The following is a 19,710-nucleotide window of genomic DNA, read 5'->3' as shown; positions in this document are numbered from 1 at the left end:
GCAGACTTGACACATCCTGACACTGCGTTATTATACTGCACAATCTATACTATGCAGCAGCACGCCATTTTTTTTTGTTGCCCTCAGTCGCCTTTCGAATAAAATTTGTCTTTTCATCCTGGAGAAATATGTATTATTGTTATTGTTTATCCTGGGTTGGAGCAGATCACAACGCCATTGTAGCGCACCCTAACACTGCGTTGCTACACAATCTCTACTCTGTTGCAGCGCTCCTGTTTTTTTTGTCGCCCGCAGTCCCCTCTCGGATAAAAGGCATCTTCTTATCCTGGAGATGTATGTATTATTCTTATTGTTTGTCCTAGCTTGAGACAGACCGCAGCGTCATTGTAAACGTAACGCATCCTGGCGCTGCGTTATTATACTGCACAATCTCTACATTGCTGCAGCACTCCAGTTTTTTTTGTTGTCCTCAGTCTCCTTTCAAATAAAATTTGTCTTTTTATCCTGGAGAAATATGTATTATTGTTATTGTTTATCCCGGCTTGGAGCAGATCACAGCGCAACCTGACGCAATCTCTACTTTGCTGGAGCGCTCCTTTTTCTTTGCTGCCTTCAGTCTCCTCTCGGATAAAAGGCTTCTCCTTATCCTGGAGAAGTATACATTATTCTTATTCTTATTGTTTGTCTCGGCTTGGAGTAGACTTGACACATCTTGACGCTGCGTTATTATACTGCACAATCTATACTATGCTGCAGCGCGCCATTTTTTTGTTGTTGCCCTCAGTCTCCTTTCGAATTAAATTTGTCTTTTTATCCTGGAGAAATATGTATTATTGTTATTGTTCATCCCGGCTTGGAGCAGATCACAGCGTCACTGTAGCGCACCCTAACACTGCGTTGCTACACAATCTCTACTCTATTGCAGCGCTCCTATTTTTTTTGTCGCCCACAGTCTCCTCTCGGATAAAAGGCATCTTCTCATCTTGGAGAAGTATGTATTATTCTTATTGTTTGTCCTAGCTTGAGACAAAACTAAGCGCACCCTGACGCTGCATTATTATACTGCACAATCTCTACATTGCTGCAGCGCTCCTGTTTTTTTTTGCCCTCGTTCTCCTTTCGGATAAAATTAGTCTTTTTATTGTTATTGTTTATCCCGGTTTGGAGCAGATCACGGCGTCATTGTAGCGCACCCTGACGCAATCTCTACTTTGCTGCAGCGCTCCTGTTTCTTTGCTGCCCTCAGTCTCCTCTCGGATAAAATTATTTTTTTTACCGCTGAGAAGTACATACCGGATAGACATTGGTTGTTTTCTAGAAAGCTACATTTACTGTTGAGAATTCTTGTAAATAAATAATGTACTTTATTTATGTAGCTAACTGAACAGCTAATAGTGACGTTAGGCTAACATGACCTTCTCTTGGTCAAAATAGTGAGGAAAAAAAAATTGATGGATGCCTGGCAGGAAACGTTGTGGTTGTCAATGACATTTCTTGCTTAAAAGAGGAAAAGGTAAGGTCACCCGGGTTAGGGTGCCAAATAGTGTTGCGCCACGGTCCTTTCGACAGCTTTTGCTGCGATGTCCGCCAACAGCTGACTGGCACATTTGACCCACTTGCCGTTGGCACAGAAGGGGTCAAAGCGGCCTTGATTATCTTCTCTTGAGTCGCGCTGACCTACTTGAGGCGAGACTCTTGGCAGTTTATCACTCCCAAACACCCCCACTCGCACAGATACCTCCCAATGGAGGAATTTAGCAGTTGTTGAGCTGCCATTTTGGTTTGTGGTTGTTCTCCTGACAAAGCAACAGGTGCCATTTCCCCAGCACGTCCTGTTTCATTGATGAATATCAAGTATATTACATGCAGTATGTGCAAAAGTAGTGTTTGTCCCAGTAAAAATGTAAAATTTGAACCCTACAGAAACCAACTGCTGCAGGAGGTGTCAGTCTGATTCAGGTACTGCTTGTGTGTCTCAGCGCAGGAATATACTGTATACGCAAACTGTTTATCATACACATACTGGCCCCCGATCATCACCATTCCCCCGCCTTCTTCCTCTCTTTCTATCTCTATATGGTGGCTGCGCAAACATGTGGAATGATCATTTGGCTGCCGTGGTGTTGTCGTCTTTATCCTGCAGTGTGCAGCATGTCACACGTGATGTTGTCGTTGTCGTCACCTCGTTGCCTGCATCATCGTTTCATCTCTCAAGCATTGATTTTATTATGTCCGTCAATTCCCTTTCACATGCAACTTACTGGATAGACATAGTTATGCATTTGTGTTAAAGTTCATACTGTAGTGCAGCATCTAAGATGCTTAAAGAAGTGCAATATGTAGTCGCAGGCCACAACATTAGGTACACCTGCACCTTCTAATACACAGGTGTCAAACTCAAGGCCCGGGGCCCAGATGTGGCCCGCCACTTCATTTTATTTGGCCCTCGAAAGCCGGGAAATAATATGTATCAATAAAGTACTGTAACTTTTCTTACTAAATGTATTCTTTCTTTCTATTTTGGGAGAAAATAAATACATGTACTCCATGTAATCGCAAATTTTGCTAACTTAAAAACTGCAAAAACAATATCAAACAATCAAACCATTTTTTAAAGAGAAATAAATACTAATAATAATGATTTTAAAGCAAGTTATGCATCAAATTGCGCAACGTAAAAGTAGCAATAGATTTCATGGTAAAATTGTGAAAATTGCTGTGGTTTTTATAGCATTTTTCTCTAAATGAAAAAACTGTTTTTACTGTAATAAACTGTGGTGGCATTTACAGTAATACACCGAAAAATCTACAGTTGTTGATTTGCGGTAAAAAAAAAAAAAAAAAAAAAAAAACTGGCAGCTCAGGTGCCAAAATGTAACTGTAAAATTGCAGTTTTTTAAATTTACAGTAAAAAAAACTAATGTAAATTTTATAGTAAATTTCTGGCAACTAAGAAGCCTTTTTTTTAACCATAAAAACAGCAGAACTGTTTTTCCATTTACAATAATATACACTAAATTTTGAGGTGAAATTATTGCAATTTACCATATTTTCTTTACATTTAAATTTAAAAAAAAATCTACTAATAAAATGCATTAAGAAATTGTGTAATAATAGTGTTCACTGTTAGAAGCGGCTTTCTGGGGCCAAACATAACTGCGATGTGGCCCTCAGGGAAAACGCCTTTGACACCTCTGTTCTAATAAAAACAAATACATGAGCTGTGTCAAAATAAAATGTTCAGAGATGTATTTTTTTATTAAGTTGTATTTGTATTTAGTTATTTAAACATATTGTATTATACTAGTGTTCTAATTTTTTAAAATAAACTACACAAAATATTATGCTATTATTGTTATGTAGTTATTGTAAAAGCAAATCTTTTAAAATGCGTTACTTGTTGTTATTATCACTATTATTATTTCCAGCCGAGAAGAACAAAAAAGGCAATGATAATATTAAAAGAAATTAAACCATTAGATGATAGTTTTTATACTTTATATTAAAACAACATAACATGTATACTGTACTGGTACAGAATACAATTTTTAAATGTGTTAGTTATTGTAAATATTATTATTATGATTCTTTCTCCCAGCCGACAACAACAACAAAATAGGTCATGATATAATAAATAAAAATACAATTAAATCAAAAGAAAGTGACGAATAATAGTTTTTAAATACTTTATTATATTAAAAAATGATAACAGTTGTATTGTACTGGTATACCATTTTTAAAATGTGTTCATTCTTACTATTGTTGTTGTAATTATCATTATTATGGCACCTAGCTGAAAACAACAATGGCCATGATAATAACAAACAAAAAATACATTAAAAGAAATGAAAGTGATCGTTTTTTTAATATACTTTGTTAGTAAAAATGTATAACATTTGTTATTATATTTGTATTTAGTCCAGCTGAGAACAACAACAAAAAAGGCCAGGATAATAATAAATACAAATAATTAAAAGGAATGAAAACAATAGACATGTTTTTATATCATGAAGTATGAAAGAGAACTTATTTATACTGCACTGGTTAACTATTTTTAAAATGTGTTCATTATTATTATTATTATTAGCAGACGACAACAAAAAATCATATAATGAAAAAAACACCAATATAATTTAAATAAATTAAAGTGACAGATGATAGTTTTTCTTTTATACTTTATTAAAATGGATAACATTTATACCGTACTGGTATACCATTAGAATAACTGCAATATTTATATATTTAATGTATTACAACAATTTTCTTGCAAATCTAATATTTTCTATTATTATTATTATTATCTCCCTATTTTATTTCCAATATTTTCTTATTATTTGTAGCTTTGTATTTTTTCTTTGTTCGCGCTGCAGTTGGTTAAAATGTGTGAACAAGCAGAAATAAACAGTAACATAGTTTTGGCTCTAAGCTTCATTGTAACCATTTGGCCTCCGTGTGGATCCCGAGGAAGCTTTTTATTCCAAATCCAGCACATTAAGTACAGCACATATGGACGCCTCTAATGAGCCCACAGGGGTGCCAGGACCCCACCCAGACCCTCCACTCAGTCTTTGCCCCCTCCTCCCTTGGCTCTACTGTGGAAAGGTCTCAGGTGAATCAGACACTAGCCTTTGGACCCACTGTGATACCACAGTGATACCATAGTGATACCACTGGTCCGTAACCCATGAGTTACCCTAATTGCCTAATTAGGGTAACTTGTAGATGAGTGTAATAGGCTTTTGGCCTTTTCGATGGCGGACTGTTGCTTGTGGGAGCACGTGCTGTGGTTCGTTACAGTCAACATTGTTTTGTATTTTGAGTTATATCTATTCAAATATTTGCAGACTACTTCAGAATACATGCTGCACTTCTTTCCCCAGCAAAATAATTACATTAAACACTACTTTAAGAGTGCTCACACAACATACAACGGGAACTACTAGCTAATTGCTTTGTTGATATTTAGCATCAATTTTCCCATCTAGGAAATAAAGTAAATGATTAACTGTGTCGTTTTAAATTCTATTTTGACACTTGCAATTGTCATGTAAGCATACAAAGAAGTTAAAAAAGGTGATAACATGAACATGTGTACTCAACCTTAACTTTGAGGACTATCTACTTACCATAAAATATGTAGGAAAATAAATACATAACTAAATATTACACATATATTTATATATATAAATGTATATGCGTGTATATATGTAAGTATAAATACATACGTATATATATATGTACATATATAAACACATATGTACAGTAAATATATATACATACATATATACATATGTACAGTAGATTATATATATATATATATATATATATATATATATATATATATATATATATATATATATATACACACATGTATGTGAATATGTATGTATGTATATATATATATATATATATATATACATATATATATATATATATATATATATATATATATATATATGTATATATATATATGTATATATATATATATATATATATATATATAGCAGAGGTTGCTGTGGTTTATCCGTTAGACAGTGCTAAATACCGCGGTAGAGCGGAATATTCGTTAGGTGAGGAAAAAAACACGGACCTATTTCATCCCTACAAGCCTTTTTCGCAGGTTTCCCTGCTCCTCAGGGGATTTTTTTCCTCCCCTGAAGAGCAGGGAAACCTGCGAAAAAGGCTTGTAGGGATGAAATAGCCTCCGTGTTTTTCCTGACCTAACGAACATATATAAATATAAAAAAATATAAATGTACTATTACTATAAAACTTATTTGCTTTTACAACCTTTAGCCATGTTGTACTGAGCAGCCTGGACAGTGACTTTGTACCTCTTTCCTTGCGTCCTATGGTTATCGTCCCATCAATGCCAGTGTCCTGAATAAAAAAAATAAAAAAGATTAAGTAAAACACACTTTTTAGATGCTGACAGAGGAAATAACAGAATGTGTTAGTAGTAACAATGTTTACGTCCTTAGCTGTAATACAAGTGTTATAAGTTGACGGTTGTACTGAGCAGCCTGGACAATAGTGTGCAGACCTCCTGTCTTTGCGCTCTATGGTGGTGATGTTTTAAGGCGGGGGTTTGACACATACGAAAAATAAGAAAACACATAAAAGCTCAAGCAAAACGCACTTCATTCTTTTAGATCTTACTAGATTTGAGATTTTGGGGGGAGGGGGGGTGAAATGTTCTCCAAAAACGTTAGAACTGTAGCTTTATTAGCTTCATCCAGTAGCCATATTGTACTGAGCAGCCACATTTTCCCCGCCAGTACCCTCATATGGCGGCGAAAAAGCTAATCACACCAGCTAACGTGACTTGTGGTGTTCCACTCACTGTCCTGTAGGGTGTAGTCTGTGTGTCTCCATGGCGATTATCTGAGTGGTCTACACAAAATGTTGGTAGAATACATCCTCATCAGTAGCCTTTTTTTTTATAGCTTTATCTATCAGCCATGTTGTACTGAGCAGCCTGGACAGTGACACATTGGACCTCTCCCCTTGCCTTCTATGGTTGTCATCAGTTTTTCCACATTGTTATTGTCTACAGTTCAGGATTTGGATGTCTACATTTATAGTAAACACAACTTTATGGTAAAATTGTCCACATCACTGGCTTTAATTATTTGCCATATTGTACTGAGCAGCCTGGACAGCGACTTGTGAACTTGTTTCCTTGTGTTCTATGGCCGTCATCACATTGGGAACACTATAATAATTCTGCCCACGTTAATCAATATTAAACTGCCTCAAGTTGTTGCTCAGATTATATAAAATGACAAAACTTTTCTTCTACATATAAAAAGTGCAACATTAAACAGTTTCAAGTCAACTCATCATGCTTAATTTATTACAGCATTTGGGAAGCCTGGAGTTGATTTTTATTATGTAAATGTTATATTTTTATCAACATGTGATAGCAGGGACCCTGCCATTCAAAACTAGGCTGTTCTTCCAAATTGTTGTTGTCTCCAGTTCAGGATTCGGATGTTTACATTCGAACTTTACATCATTTCATGGTCAAATATATCCACATTGGTAGTTTGTAGCTTTATCAATAAGCCATATTGTACTGAACAGCCGGGACAGTGACACGCAGACCTCTTTTTTTTTGGTTGTAATCAGTTCTTCCACATTGTCGTTGTCTACGGTTTAGGATTTGGATGTTGGGAGAATATGTTAACTTCAGTAGCTTCTATTTGCTTTATCTGTCAGCCGTGTTGTACTGAGCATCCTGGACAGTTATGTGTTAAGTTCAAGTTAAAGTGTCAATGATTGTCTCACACACACACTAGGTGCGGCGAAATTATTATCTGCATTTCACCCTTGATCACCCCCTGGGAGGTGAGGGGAGCAGCGGGCAGCAGCGGTGGCCTTGCCCGGGAATCATTTTTGGTGATTTAACCCCAAATTCCAACCCTTGATGCTGAGTGCCAAGCAGGGAGGTAATGGCTCCCATTTTTATAGTCTTTGGTATGTGAACCACTTCCCTTGCGTTCTATGGTAATTTTACAGTTTTTCTACATTGTCGTCGTCTACAGTTCAGGATTTGAAAGCTTATGGTCACATCAAACGTATTTTCATGGTAAAATTGCTTTAATTATTTGCCATATTGTACCTGTGAACCTCCTTCATCCGTTTTTACAGTGATGTTTTCCACATTGTTGTTGTCTACGGTTCATGATTTGGATGTTAACATTCAAACTATATGTAACTTTATGGTAAACTATGTTTTCATCAGAAGCGTCTATTAGCTTTACCCAATAGACATGTTGCACTGAGCAGCCTGGACAGTGACAATCTATCGTGGGCATCGCAGTTTTTTTCTCTTTTGCATCCATCATTAGCTAGCATGTCGGCAGCGTATGATCAGATTAGCGTTTGCGAATAAAGACGTAACGATGCACGCTCCCAATCAGCTTACAGGAAGTACAGTAACAGATTGGTTAGGGCTGGGGGGGAGCGATGTTTGACTAGGAATAATTTCCCAACAGGGGGTGCAGAACGCTATAGATGTCCGCCTACTCACGTTATTGGAGCTCTGGGTGGCGAGCGAAAGAGATTTAGAACGTTTTGCTTTGTCGCAAGCTGCCGCCCGCTAGGTAGCGAGAAGCGCGGAACATGTAGGTGGTGTTCATTTAATGGACGGGTTTAGATCTGATCTACTAGTTTAAAAAAAACACCAAATCTCTATCTTCCTGCTTGTTGCTCTTGCCCCCCCACACATGGCCACATATGGTTCATCCCCCTTTCTGGCCTAAATCCCAGCTCCGCCCCCCTGCATCTTTGTCCTTTTAGCGGATGGACGGCGCACACAACAGTGCATGTGTCCAGCAGGAGGCTGCCCTAAAAGCCAGCCAGTAAGTCTGGCTTCCCCGCCAGGCAGCCAGCCCAAGTACTCATTGACAGGACTCCAACATCCCCGTCAGAAAATGCAGGAAGAAGACAAACATGACGTGGCCTACATGGACTCGTGTCCACTGTGCAAAAGCACCAGTCTTAGAAGTATCCAAAAAGAAATATCTGCTCAGTTTTCAAAAAAGTACAGCTACACGCCGCACAAATGTACTTTTATCCGATAGGAGACTGAGGGCAGTGTGACTTGACAACAGGCCTTGACAGTCAAGTGGAGACTTTGGAGTATATCATGAGGAAAATCCCCTGAATCCTCTTAGGATTCTGCTACTCCCAGGACTTCTTCTTTTAATTGACTTTATCCAGCGGGAGACGTGTGTCCATTGACAGCTTCCAATAGGGAAACCAAAGAGGGGGGACGCCCGCCAGAGGAGCGTTTGTTTGACCACCGGAGGTGTTTGTTTGTGTCCCGGCCAAGATGGGACAATGCCGAGTAAGGACAAGGGAGCAGGTGTCCATTAGATAGTAAGCCGAGGGAAGTGGGGGGGGGGAATGAAGGGGTCATGAGAGCTTTCTGGCATCTGTCTCACCTGCTGCGTCCGTCCTCCCCCCACCCTCCGAATCAACCCCCCAACTCGTCGCCAATACGGAGGAGAAAGACGTTTTTGCGTGTAACAAAAGCCACAATAAAATAGCAACTGTTTGTGGTTTTCTATGGTGAAATTACAGCCAAAACTCCACAAACACACACAAATGTTTTAATTTATGTTTAATTTAATGTTTTATAACGATTTTTCTCAATTAAAAAAACGATTCACAAGTTAAAAGAAAACATTTTCTGCAAATAAAACGATCTGCGAGTAAAAAAAAACAAAAAACGATTTGCTAGAAATAAAGAAACTATGTTCTGCAAGTAAAAAAACAACAAAAACAAAATGTATAGGCGTAAAAGTAGTCGTTTTCTTTCGGAACTATAGTGGAGCAAAAGTGAAAACTGTCAACTATAAAAAAAAATAACGAGTGAAATACAAATGTGCTAAAAATGTACTTACTGTATTCATCGGACTAGAAGGCGACCTTAATATCATTTCATTTTCTCAAAACTCGACAGTGCACCTAATGTACAGAATAATTTTGGTTGTGCTTACCGACCTCGAAGCTATTTTATTTGGTACATGGTAAAATGATGAGTGTGACCAGTAGATGGCAGTCACACATAAGAGATACGTGTAGACTGCAATATGATGGCAGTTACACACAAGAGATACGTGTAGACTGCAATATGACTCAAGTAAACAACACCAAAATTGTATATGGTTCATTGAAAATATAGAACATTACACACAGTGCTCAAAAATCGATCAAAATGTTTTAGTACGACTTTGGTAAACTATGAAGCCTCACTGCTTGATGGATTATACTAGGGCTGCAACTAACAACTCATTTGATAATCGATTAATCTGTTGATTATTACTTCGATTAATAATCGCATAAAAGAGACAAACTACATTTCTATCCTTTCCAATATTTTATTGGAAAAAACAGCATACTGGCACCATACTTATTTTGATTATTATTTCTCAGCTGTTTGTAAATGTTGCAGTTTATAAATAAAGGTTTATTTAAAAAAAATAAAAAATAATAATTAAATAGCCTCTGCACATACGCATAGCATAGATCCAACGAATCGATGACTAAATTAATCGCCAACTATTTTTATAATCGATTTTAATCGATTTAATCGATTAGTTGTTGCAGCCCTAGATTATACTGTGCTTCAAGATACGAGTATTATTATGGTGTGTGTATAAGGTAAGACATATCTGTTTTACTATACTATCTATTTTGTTTCGCAATATTATGCAGAGAATAATCTCGCCACACCTAGTGTGTGTGTGACAATCATTGGTACTTTAACTTTAACTTTAACTTTAAACTGATAAATAAATTGTTCCTTACTACCATGAAAATAAATAAAAAAATATTCTGTAAGCTGCCGTCGAGCTAGCTAGCTAGCTAGTTATCCATCAAGCATCTCCAAATTTGATCTTTTTGGGTTGTACCAGAATTTCTTATAAAAAAATCGAAAGAAGCAACAACAAATAGTTGTATAAAAAAGCAAGTTTCACATGAACACCCTTATTTGTTTTCAAAGAGTAGGCAGCTCTTCGTGTGTAAACCTTTGAGCAAGATTGGTTGAACAACATCAACCAAAACAGATAATGACGATAAACGCGTATTCAATTTGTGCTAGCATGTCTTCTAACACAGCACAAATGTAATTTAACGACCTAAACTTGTGGTGTTTAGCGTGAATCAATACACAAACTAGCTCCCTGGCTAATGGCTGCTAATGCTAAAGCTATAGTGGAAAGTGCAGTAAAACCTAAGACAGACGAGGCGTTATCAAGGACGTGGACAACTGTCGGGCATGCGGCGAGTGCCATTTGTCACTTCTCCCGGTGGGCTTTTATGACAGAGCGGCGGCGGCTGCACAGCTGAGCACCAGAATATCAATACGGCTGAGAGTCGAGGCCCCCGAGCCCCTGGGACCAACCTTGGAGGACCACCAGGGAGGTTAATGTAAACTGAGACACAAACATTTAATGCGCTCCTGAAGAGTCATTGTGGTGTTTTTGGCTCCTTTAGTGAGTTTGGAGGAGAGAGAATAGAATCGATTGTCATTTGAAACCTGGAAGTTTATCCCGGGAGTCAATGACACGGCGCCTCGCTAATTAAACAGGTGGAGGCTCAGTGGAGGCGGTAATTCTGTGTAGAGATAAGATTTTTATCTCAATGCTGGGGTAGAATTGCTCTTTTTTATTATCTGTAACAACGCTGATGCTAACTCTTTTATTCTTCTCCTTTAAGGCGCTTTACCACTGCCGGAACTTCACATTAAGAACCGGCATCTAGTGTTTTCCAATAGTTAAAGTTTGACTTCCTTTTGGTTGTTTTATATTCCCAAACTAGATATTTATACATGAAAACTAGCAGAGGGTTTTGTATGATTTACCTTCAAACAAATCAGAGGTTTTCTTTTTGTCACTCACACACACACGCCAGATGCAGATTGTAACTTTTTAACTATGATATTGCCAGAAAAAGAGGGGTCGTCTTCCATTCGGGTCAAAGTAAACTCGAGATAAAGTCATGATAAGATTAACCAAGACAATGAAAAACAAAGTAGTACCCTGAATATAAAAAAGTCTGAAAAATTGTGTTGTTTTATATTCCGGGGTCTTGAGATTTACACATGCTAAATCAGCAGATAAGGCGGACCACCCTCCCACACACACTGGTGACCTGAACAGAGGGGTTGTATTATATTCATGTCAAAGTACTTGGTCCAGGTTCAAAACCTGTCAAGGTTCCTTAACCTTGAGATTAAGTCATGACAAGATTAACCAAGTCAATAAAAATAAACATATTGACCCCAACATATTTTCCCCTTAGAAAAGCCTGGGAAAAAATGTGTTGTCTTATATTTGGGGTGTAGAGATTTACACATGCTAAATCAGCAGAAGAGGCCAAACTATTTCCTCCAAGAGCATTTCTTTACTGTCACTCTCTCACACACACTGGTGACCTGAACAGAGGGGTTGTCTTATGTTCAGGTCAAAGTACTTGGTCCAGGTTCAAAACCTGTCAAGGTTCATTAACCTCGAGATTAAGTCATGACAAGATTAACAAAGACGATGAAAAAAATTGTATTGACCCGAATATAAGACACTATTTTTTTTCCCCTAAAAAGTTTGAAATAAGTGTTTTAAATTCTGGGTCTAGAGATTTACACATCAGCAGATAAGGCCAAACAATTTTCCCCCAAGACCATCTTCACAGTCACTATCTCACACACACTGGTGACCTGAACAGAGGAGTCGTCTTATATTCAGGTCAAAGTACCTGGTCCGGGTCCAAAATCTGTTAAGGTTCATGAAACTTGAGATAAAGTCATGACAAGATTAACCAGGACAATACAAATCAACATATTGACCTAAATCAAAGACAATATATTTTACCCCGAGAAAAGCCTGGAAAAAAATGTGTTGTCTTATATTCGGGGTCTAGAGATTCACACCTGCTAAATCAGCAGATGAGGCCAAACAATTTCACTTTCTCACACACACTGGCCCGACACGTCATTCAATTTGGCCCGCGAAAACCTGGGAATAAAGTGGATACTTCATCTTTCTTACTAAATGTTTTCATTTTTTCCATTTTGACAGAAAAAAATGTATGTAATACATGAAACTTAAACTTTGATATATATACATACAAGTATTCAATTGTTATTGGTGTGAATCTTTGGGCACCTCGCCAATCGATTCCGATTCTTGGATTATGTCATCATAATCGATACTCAATTCAACACGATTCTCAATTCAAACTGATTTTTGCAACGTATTATTTGGTAAAATAATAACAACACCTTAACAAAACAGCTTACAAAAACCTTCTTTTGGTTGCTGACGTATGACACATACTGTACGTGCACCAAGTAAGCATAAAGATGGCCTAAAATTTTTTATTTTTTTTAAATTAATTCCTAAAAATTTTAAATAAATTAGATTTTGGAAAATTACAAAAAAAAAACAGGATCCGATTATGATAAAAAAAAAACATTTTTTAGCACCCCTAATTATTATATACCGTATGATAGTTTGTAAAAAATAACAATAAATATCTGCTTGTCACCTTGAGTTACGATTTCAAAGCAAGTTATCCATCAATTTGTACGTACAAAAATCAAATAACCAAATGCATTGCTAATAATATAATGAGGCGATTATACTTTTATATTACTGTTACAAGCGGCCCGCTGAGGGCAGCCATGGCTGCGATGTGGCCCCTGATGAAAACAAGTTTGACACCCCTGGTCTGGAGAGTTATGATTGCATACTAACAGGTGACTTCTTTCGAGAGCTTTTCTACCTGTCACAGGCACGCCACCACCATAACCTGCTTATATTTGTTGGTAGTGTAATTGCTTTCCATGACAACAAGTACTTGGTTCTTTTTCTTGTGTTAAACTCCACAAAGCATTTGTCCCATTTTTTGTGTCTGTTTTTTTCCCCCCGTCTTTGTAAGCACTCACGAGTATTCACATCGCTCGGTTGCCATGTTGGCAGAGAAGAGTCTTTTTTGTTTGCTCCTGTCAGCCCCATTAGTCTGATGTTGTGTCCACCTTGTACACCGTGGCAGCCCTGCACGTGGCTGGCTAACGCCGAATGCACCCGTTCTTCCCCTCCGCCGGCCCCTCCCTATTCAAGCCGAGAAGTGATGTGAATCTCAAGAGGAGAGGTGGCCTCTTTGATCGAATCCACATTCCATTTGTGACGCCACCCAGAGGCTATTAGCAGGCAGGCAATGCAGCAGGCAGAGAGGGAGAGAGAAAGCCAGGAAAGGGAGTCTTTTGTAGTAGGCACAGTACAGCTAAAGCAAGCACTGCAGGTGGAAAAAGACACAATTCCGTCATTTTTCCACTGTGGTGATGATGCAGGACAATAGTGAACCCTAGTGGCTAAGAGTAGGACTGACGTGCTGGATCATAGAGCTGCATTGTTACCACATACAGTATGTGAAGGAGTATTATCTATATGATAATTACGCCACATGGTGGCGCAGCCTGTTTTTAAAGCTCTGAAGTTAGATTGACTTGAAATTTCTCACACAGCTCAGTGTTGCTCGACAAAACACCCACTGTAACTTTAAGATGCTTCGCCAGTAAATTTGATAATCAAAACTTGGCTGTCATCATTTATCCACGACTTTGCAGGGAACTGAAACTAATTTCGCCTAAAATTGTAAAAAAATAAATAAAAAAAATACATAAGTAAATAAAAACAGTTATAAAACAGCTGCAAAAATACTATGATTTTTTATGTAATTTTCCTTAAGTTTTTAAATCAAAACAACAAAGTCAGCCTCTACGTTCCATTGGCTAGCCTTCGTATATTATTAGCAACAAAGCTAATGTTTTGGTTAGCTTGTTCAGGCTTTGATCCACTCCCTTCCTTCTTTCAGCACTTCTGTCGTCCTGGTGCGAGGAACTGGGACGCCTCCTCCTCCTCCGTCATCAGAAGAACCGGCAGAACGAGCCACCGGGGAAAGTGCCCATGCAGCCCCCCATGAGCTCTATGAAGCCCGGCCTCTCACATGGGTCAGTTCTAGAGGAATGATCCGTTTTATTGACCGAGAAAAGCAAATAGTAATTGTTTGTGATATTTTTTTTTTCACAGAGATGGGTCTTTTCCTTATGACTCGGTCCCCTGGCAACAGAACACCAACCAACCTCCGGGCTCGCTCTCCGTGGTGACCACGGTCTGGGGTGTCACCAACACCTCACAGAGTCAGGTATTGGAATTAGTCCCAGCTGAATATTATGTTTTCTCAATGCAGCAGACCCTGATCTAATCTTTTGAACAGGTTTTGGGGAACCCCATGACCAACAACAACAACCCCATGAACCCAGGAGGTAACCCAATGGGTTCAGGGATGTCAGGTAACAATCCAGGGATGAACCCGTCGCAGTTCCCCGGTCCTCAGCAGCAGTTCCCCAACAAAGGCAACCCAAACCAGGGTTACATGCAACAGGGCATGTACGGGCGCCCTAACTACGCCGGCGGAGGAGGCTTTGGTGGAAAGTGAGTTACATTTACTCGTAAAAAGGTACAAATCAGTTAGCATGATTGAAGATTTGGAGTAATGGATTGTCTTTCTCAAAGTTACCCTGGGGGCCCTAATGCTGGACCTGGAGGCATGGGCATCCCTCCACACTCCCGTCCACCGTCGGACTTCACCCAGCCAGCAGCTGCTGCCGCGGCTGCCGCTGTAGCTGCCGCTGCCGCCACGGCGACCGCTACTGCCACCGCCACGGTTGCCGCTCTGCAGGAAACTCAGAACAAGGACATGAATCAATACGGACCAGTAAGGATAGGCCGGGCGCCAAACAGCTGTTTTTTTACACCTCCATGGTGCTGATTTGAGACATCTTGTCTTCCAGATGAGTTCCTCTTTCCAGATGGGACCAAACCAAGCATACAATAGCCAGTTCATGAACCAGCCAGGACCCCGTGGACCCCAATCTCTCTCTGGTAACATGGGCTCAGGCATGAATGCATCCAATATGAGTGGACCCCCAATGGGGATGAACCAGCCCAGGGGCCAAAGCATGGGACCCTTCGGGGGCCATGGTCAAAGAATGCCCCAGCAAGGGTATGCTGGACCCCGGCCACAGGGCATGGTTATGCAGGGCATGAAGAGGCCATATCCAGGGGAGGTGAGTGTTCCTGAATGAGTTTTCTTTTCATATCTAGGACTTTTGAGTAACCGTTCAGCATAAAGCGCCCCCTCTCCGGTCTTAGTATTTGTTAAGCAGTCAAGTTGAATTTGTTACAGTTAAAGGTTAACTTCATTCAACGCTTTTTGCTACTCCCACAGCCAAACTATGGGGGGCAGCAGTATGGACCAAACAACCAATTCCCCAACCAGCAGGGCCAGTACCCGACAACCAACGCTTCTAGGCCGCTGCCGTCCAGCAACTACCCCGGTCAACGGATGCCTGGACAGCAGCTCCAGTCGCAGTATCCACCACCCAGCGGTCCTATGGGACAGTATTATAAGGTAAAGGATGACTTACATAAACAAATGTAAAAAATAAAAAATAAACAAAATACTGGTGGAGTTTTTAATGATGTTGTTTTTTCGCAGCAAGAGCCACCTTTTAACGGCCAAACCAACAACTTCTCTGGGAGTGGTTACCAGTACAGCCAGGGGAATATGAATGGGGTAGGTTCACAGTGGCATCGCTTACTCACTCTTTCTGTTTAGGTTCTTTTAATAATGAATATTTTCTTTGTGCAGCCACCCAGACCCATGGGCAACTACCCCCACTCTCCAGTGCCGGGCAACCCCACCCCTCCAATGACCCCAGGAAGTAACATCCCTCCGTACCTATCACCCAATCCGGACGTGAAACCACCATTCCCTCCTGACATCAAGCCAAATATGTCCGCTCTTCCTCCACCACCAGGTCAGGAACGGTTCATTTCTTGACATTACGATCTCCTCGAAGTTCATGATAGTCTAAGCGCTCTTCATGTTCACAGCCAATCACAACGAGGAGTTGCGCCTCACCTTCCCAGTGCGTGACGGCGTGGTCTTGGAGCCCTTCAGGCTAGAGCACAATCTGGCTGTCAGCAATCATGTCTTCCACTTACGGCCCTCAGTGCACCAGACTCTTATGTGGAGGTAAGATATGTTATATGTCATGGTAGACCTGGTCGTGCAGGGGTTACATAGCTTAGGAACCAGTTGAGATAGAAATGTAATCCCAGTAAGTAATATCCAATGAGGTCTAGCCAGTTAGTGTTTTTGTCAAGACCACAGAAACCAAGATCAAGACTGTGAAGAGTCGAGACCAAGTCAATATCAAGATATAGCAAATACAGACTGAGTTGAGTAAAAGACCAATGCAGACCAAGACAAAAGGAAATGTGAGACCAAGTTCAGGAGAAAACAAAGACAGATCAAGGCCAAGACAAGACCCAGTAAGAAAAAAAACTTCTAACAGTTTGAGACTAAGTCAAGACCAAGACTGAGGCAATGCAAGACTAAATTGAAAACAAGAATAAGACAATGCCAGACAGAGTCCAGAACAATACCAGGGCAGATCGGAAGGAAGACCAGGGTTGTTCTAGTTTAGTCAAAACCAAGACCGAGGCAATGTTAGATGGAGTCAATAACAAGACCAAGGTAGGTCAATACCAAGATGAGGCAGTTCAAGACCAAGCCTAAAGCAATTTGAGACTGAGTCAAAACAAGTCGAAGACACGCCAAGATATCCAACATAAGACCAAAACTGAAGCGATGTGAGACCAAAGCCGAGGCCAATCAAGGACAAGGCAAGAACAAACTGAAACGGATTAGGTCCAATACCTGCACAATGCAGAACCAAGTCAAAAACAATACTAAAGGTAGGTCGGGACAAAGACCAGGGTGGATCTAGATCAGTAGAAATCAAGACCGAGGCAATGTTAAATAGAGTCAAGGACACGACTAAGGTAGCTTAAGATCAAGATGAGACCACGTCAAGAATAGGACAAAGGCCTAGTCAAAAACACGACTGAGGCACTCAAAGTCCGAGGTTGATAGAGACCAAGACCAGAACCAGGTTAAAGCTGCTATCAAAGTATTTGCTGATCAAATAACTGCCAACAGAATAGACTTCGGACCAAGGCTGATATCAAGCACAACAACACTAGTTTAGGCAGCACCAAATAAGGGACAAGTTGTACTACTTGTGGAAACGATACTCAAAAAGCAAAGTTCTTTCTCGCTGTCCAGGTCGGACCTCGAGCTGCAATTCAAGTGTTACCACCACGAGGATCGCCAAATGAACACCAACTGGCCGGCGTCGGTACAAGTGAGCGTCAACGCCACACCTCTCACCATCGAGCGGGGGGACAACAAGACGTCCCACAAGCCCTTGCACCTGAAGCACGTCTGCCAGCCGGGCAGGAACACCATCCAGATCACGGTCACCGCCTGCTGCTGTGTAAGGACCGTGACAATAAAATAGTGTGTGTCAAATGTGTTTTTTCCTCATCGTGATGCTTCTCCCCCTTGCAGTCCCACTTGTTCGTGCTGCAGCTGGTCCACAGGCCGTCGGTCCGGTCCGTCCTCCAGGGTTTACTGAAGAAGAGGCTCCTACCCGCCGAGCACTGCATCACCAAAGGTATGCAAATAGTACGTACACGCATGCACATAGCATGCTAATGTTGCTAGCTTGTTTGAACGTGTCGTTTCTGTCCACCACCACAAGTCAAGAGGAACTTCAGCAGCGTAGCAGCATCCTCGGGCAACGCCGCCCTCAACGGCGAGGACGGCGTTGAGCAGACGGCGATCAAGGTGTCCCTCAAGTGTCCCATCACCTTCCGGCGAATACAGCTCCCCGCAAGAGGTCACGACTGCAAGCATGTGCAGGTAAACCGTTTGAAAAACGCCAGAATGCTCTTGTCATATAGAGAATCTTTTGACAATCATAAAGATATGGCGTCTGTTGTGTACAATACAGGGAAATTCCTTACAAATTGTGAATACTTTGTCTTCCCGCAGTGTTTCGACTTGGAGTCGTACCTGCAACTGAACTGCGAGCGAGGCACATGGCGATGTCCTGTATGCAAGTATGTTCATGTCCACCTAAAATACTTGAAAGTTGACTGGCAACATGGAGTTTTGACATTTACACTCTTTTTTTAAATCGTATTTTTGCAGTAAAACAGCTTTGTTAGAAGGCCTGGAGGTGGATCAGTACATGTGGGGCATCTTGAACGCCATCCAAAAGTAAGTCAACATTAAACAATTGTTGTGGTGCTTTAGACTTACTATGACTGAAATGTTATTATAGCCTTATGTGTATTTGAAGTCATTAATATTATTTTGTGTAACAATGTACTTTATTTTCTAGGGGTGCACAAAAAATAGATTAATCATTTTCAGAAATAGATAAAAAAAATTTTATAAAAATACATTTTTAAAAGTTGTTTTTTTGAACCAGTAACCTGTTTTAAAAAGTTTAATTATAATTATTACACTAAATAATACATTGCGAGAATTGATTCTGAATTGAGAATCGATTCTGAATCTAAAAGTCACCCCAGGAATCGGATCGATTCGCAAGGTGCCCAATGATTCACACCCCGAGTATTTACATAGCATGTAGGCCTGGGCTGATATTCAATAAGTCAATTCACTGAACAATAGATGAAAATGTAGTCGGTAACTTTTCCTGCGTTGGTAATCGTCATATATACAGTACGGGCCAAAAGTTTGGACACACCTTCTCATTCAATGCGTGTTCTTTATTTTCATAAATGATAAATAAATGGGTTGTACTTGTATAGCGCTTTTCTACCTTCAAGGTACTCAAAGCGCTTTGACATTACTTCCACATTTACCCATTCACACACACATTCATGACTATTTACATTGTACATTGTCACTGAAGGCGTGTGAATGTGAGTGTGAATGTTGTCTGTCTATCTGTGTTGGCCCTGCGATGAGGTGGCGACTTGTCCAGGGTGTACCCCGCCTTCCGCCCGATTGTAGCTGAGATAGGCTCCAGCGCCCCCCGCGACCCCGAATGGAATAAGCGTTAGAAAATGGATGGATGGATGGATTGTCACTGAAGGCATCAAAACTATGAATGAACACATTTGGAGTTATGTACTTAACAAAAAAAGGTGAAATAACTGAAAACATGTTTTATATTTTAATTTCTTTAAAATAGCCACCCTTTGCTCTGATTACTGCTTCGCACACTCTTGGCATTCTCTCGATGAGCTTCAAGAGGTAGTCACCTGAAATGGTTTTCACTCCACAGAT

General features: G+C 40.1%; 1 protein-coding gene and 1 long non-coding RNA gene across 5 annotated transcripts in view; one reads left to right on the top strand and one right to left on the bottom strand.

The window, feature by feature from the left end:
• LOC133610389 (uncharacterized) overlaps positions 1–5,843 on the bottom strand; it is a 72,280-nt gene extending 66,437 nt beyond the window's left edge. For both annotated transcript variants that reach the window (XR_012050716.1, XR_012050717.1), the window contains exon 1: positions 5,796–5,843. This is a non-coding gene — a long non-coding RNA (uncharacterized lncRNA). The remainder of the gene's footprint in view (positions 1–5,795) is intronic.
• The window catches only part of LOC133610381 (zinc finger MIZ domain-containing protein 1-like), a 251,894-nt gene that overhangs the window by 221,077 nt on the left and 11,107 nt on the right, over positions 1–19,710 (top strand). For all 3 annotated transcript variants that reach the window (XM_061966581.2, XM_061966582.2, XM_061966583.2), the window contains 14 exons: positions 14,350–14,485; positions 14,565–14,679; positions 14,752–14,969; positions 15,051–15,252; positions 15,329–15,604; positions 15,766–15,948; positions 16,036–16,113; positions 16,189–16,357; positions 16,434–16,575; positions 17,671–17,881; positions 17,956–18,061; positions 18,149–18,309; positions 18,442–18,509; positions 18,601–18,669. In XM_061966581.2, coding sequence (XP_061822565.2) covers positions 14,350–14,485; positions 14,565–14,679; positions 14,752–14,969; positions 15,051–15,252; positions 15,329–15,604; positions 15,766–15,948; positions 16,036–16,113; positions 16,189–16,357; positions 16,434–16,575; positions 17,671–17,881; positions 17,956–18,061; positions 18,149–18,309; positions 18,442–18,509; positions 18,601–18,669 — 2,134 coding nt within the window. The remainder of the gene's footprint in view (positions 1–14,349; positions 14,486–14,564; positions 14,680–14,751; positions 14,970–15,050; positions 15,253–15,328; positions 15,605–15,765; positions 15,949–16,035; positions 16,114–16,188; positions 16,358–16,433; positions 16,576–17,670; positions 17,882–17,955; positions 18,062–18,148; positions 18,310–18,441; positions 18,510–18,600; positions 18,670–19,710) is intronic.

Source organism: Nerophis lumbriciformis, linkage group LG11 (assembly GCF_033978685.3).
Source record: "Nerophis lumbriciformis linkage group LG11, RoL_Nlum_v2.1, whole genome shotgun sequence".
NCBI classification, from domain to species: Eukaryota; Metazoa; Chordata; class Actinopteri; order Syngnathiformes; family Syngnathidae; genus Nerophis; species Nerophis lumbriciformis.
The sequence above is the reverse complement of the archived record's forward strand: the minus strand, read 5'-3'. Positions and strand labels throughout refer to the sequence as shown.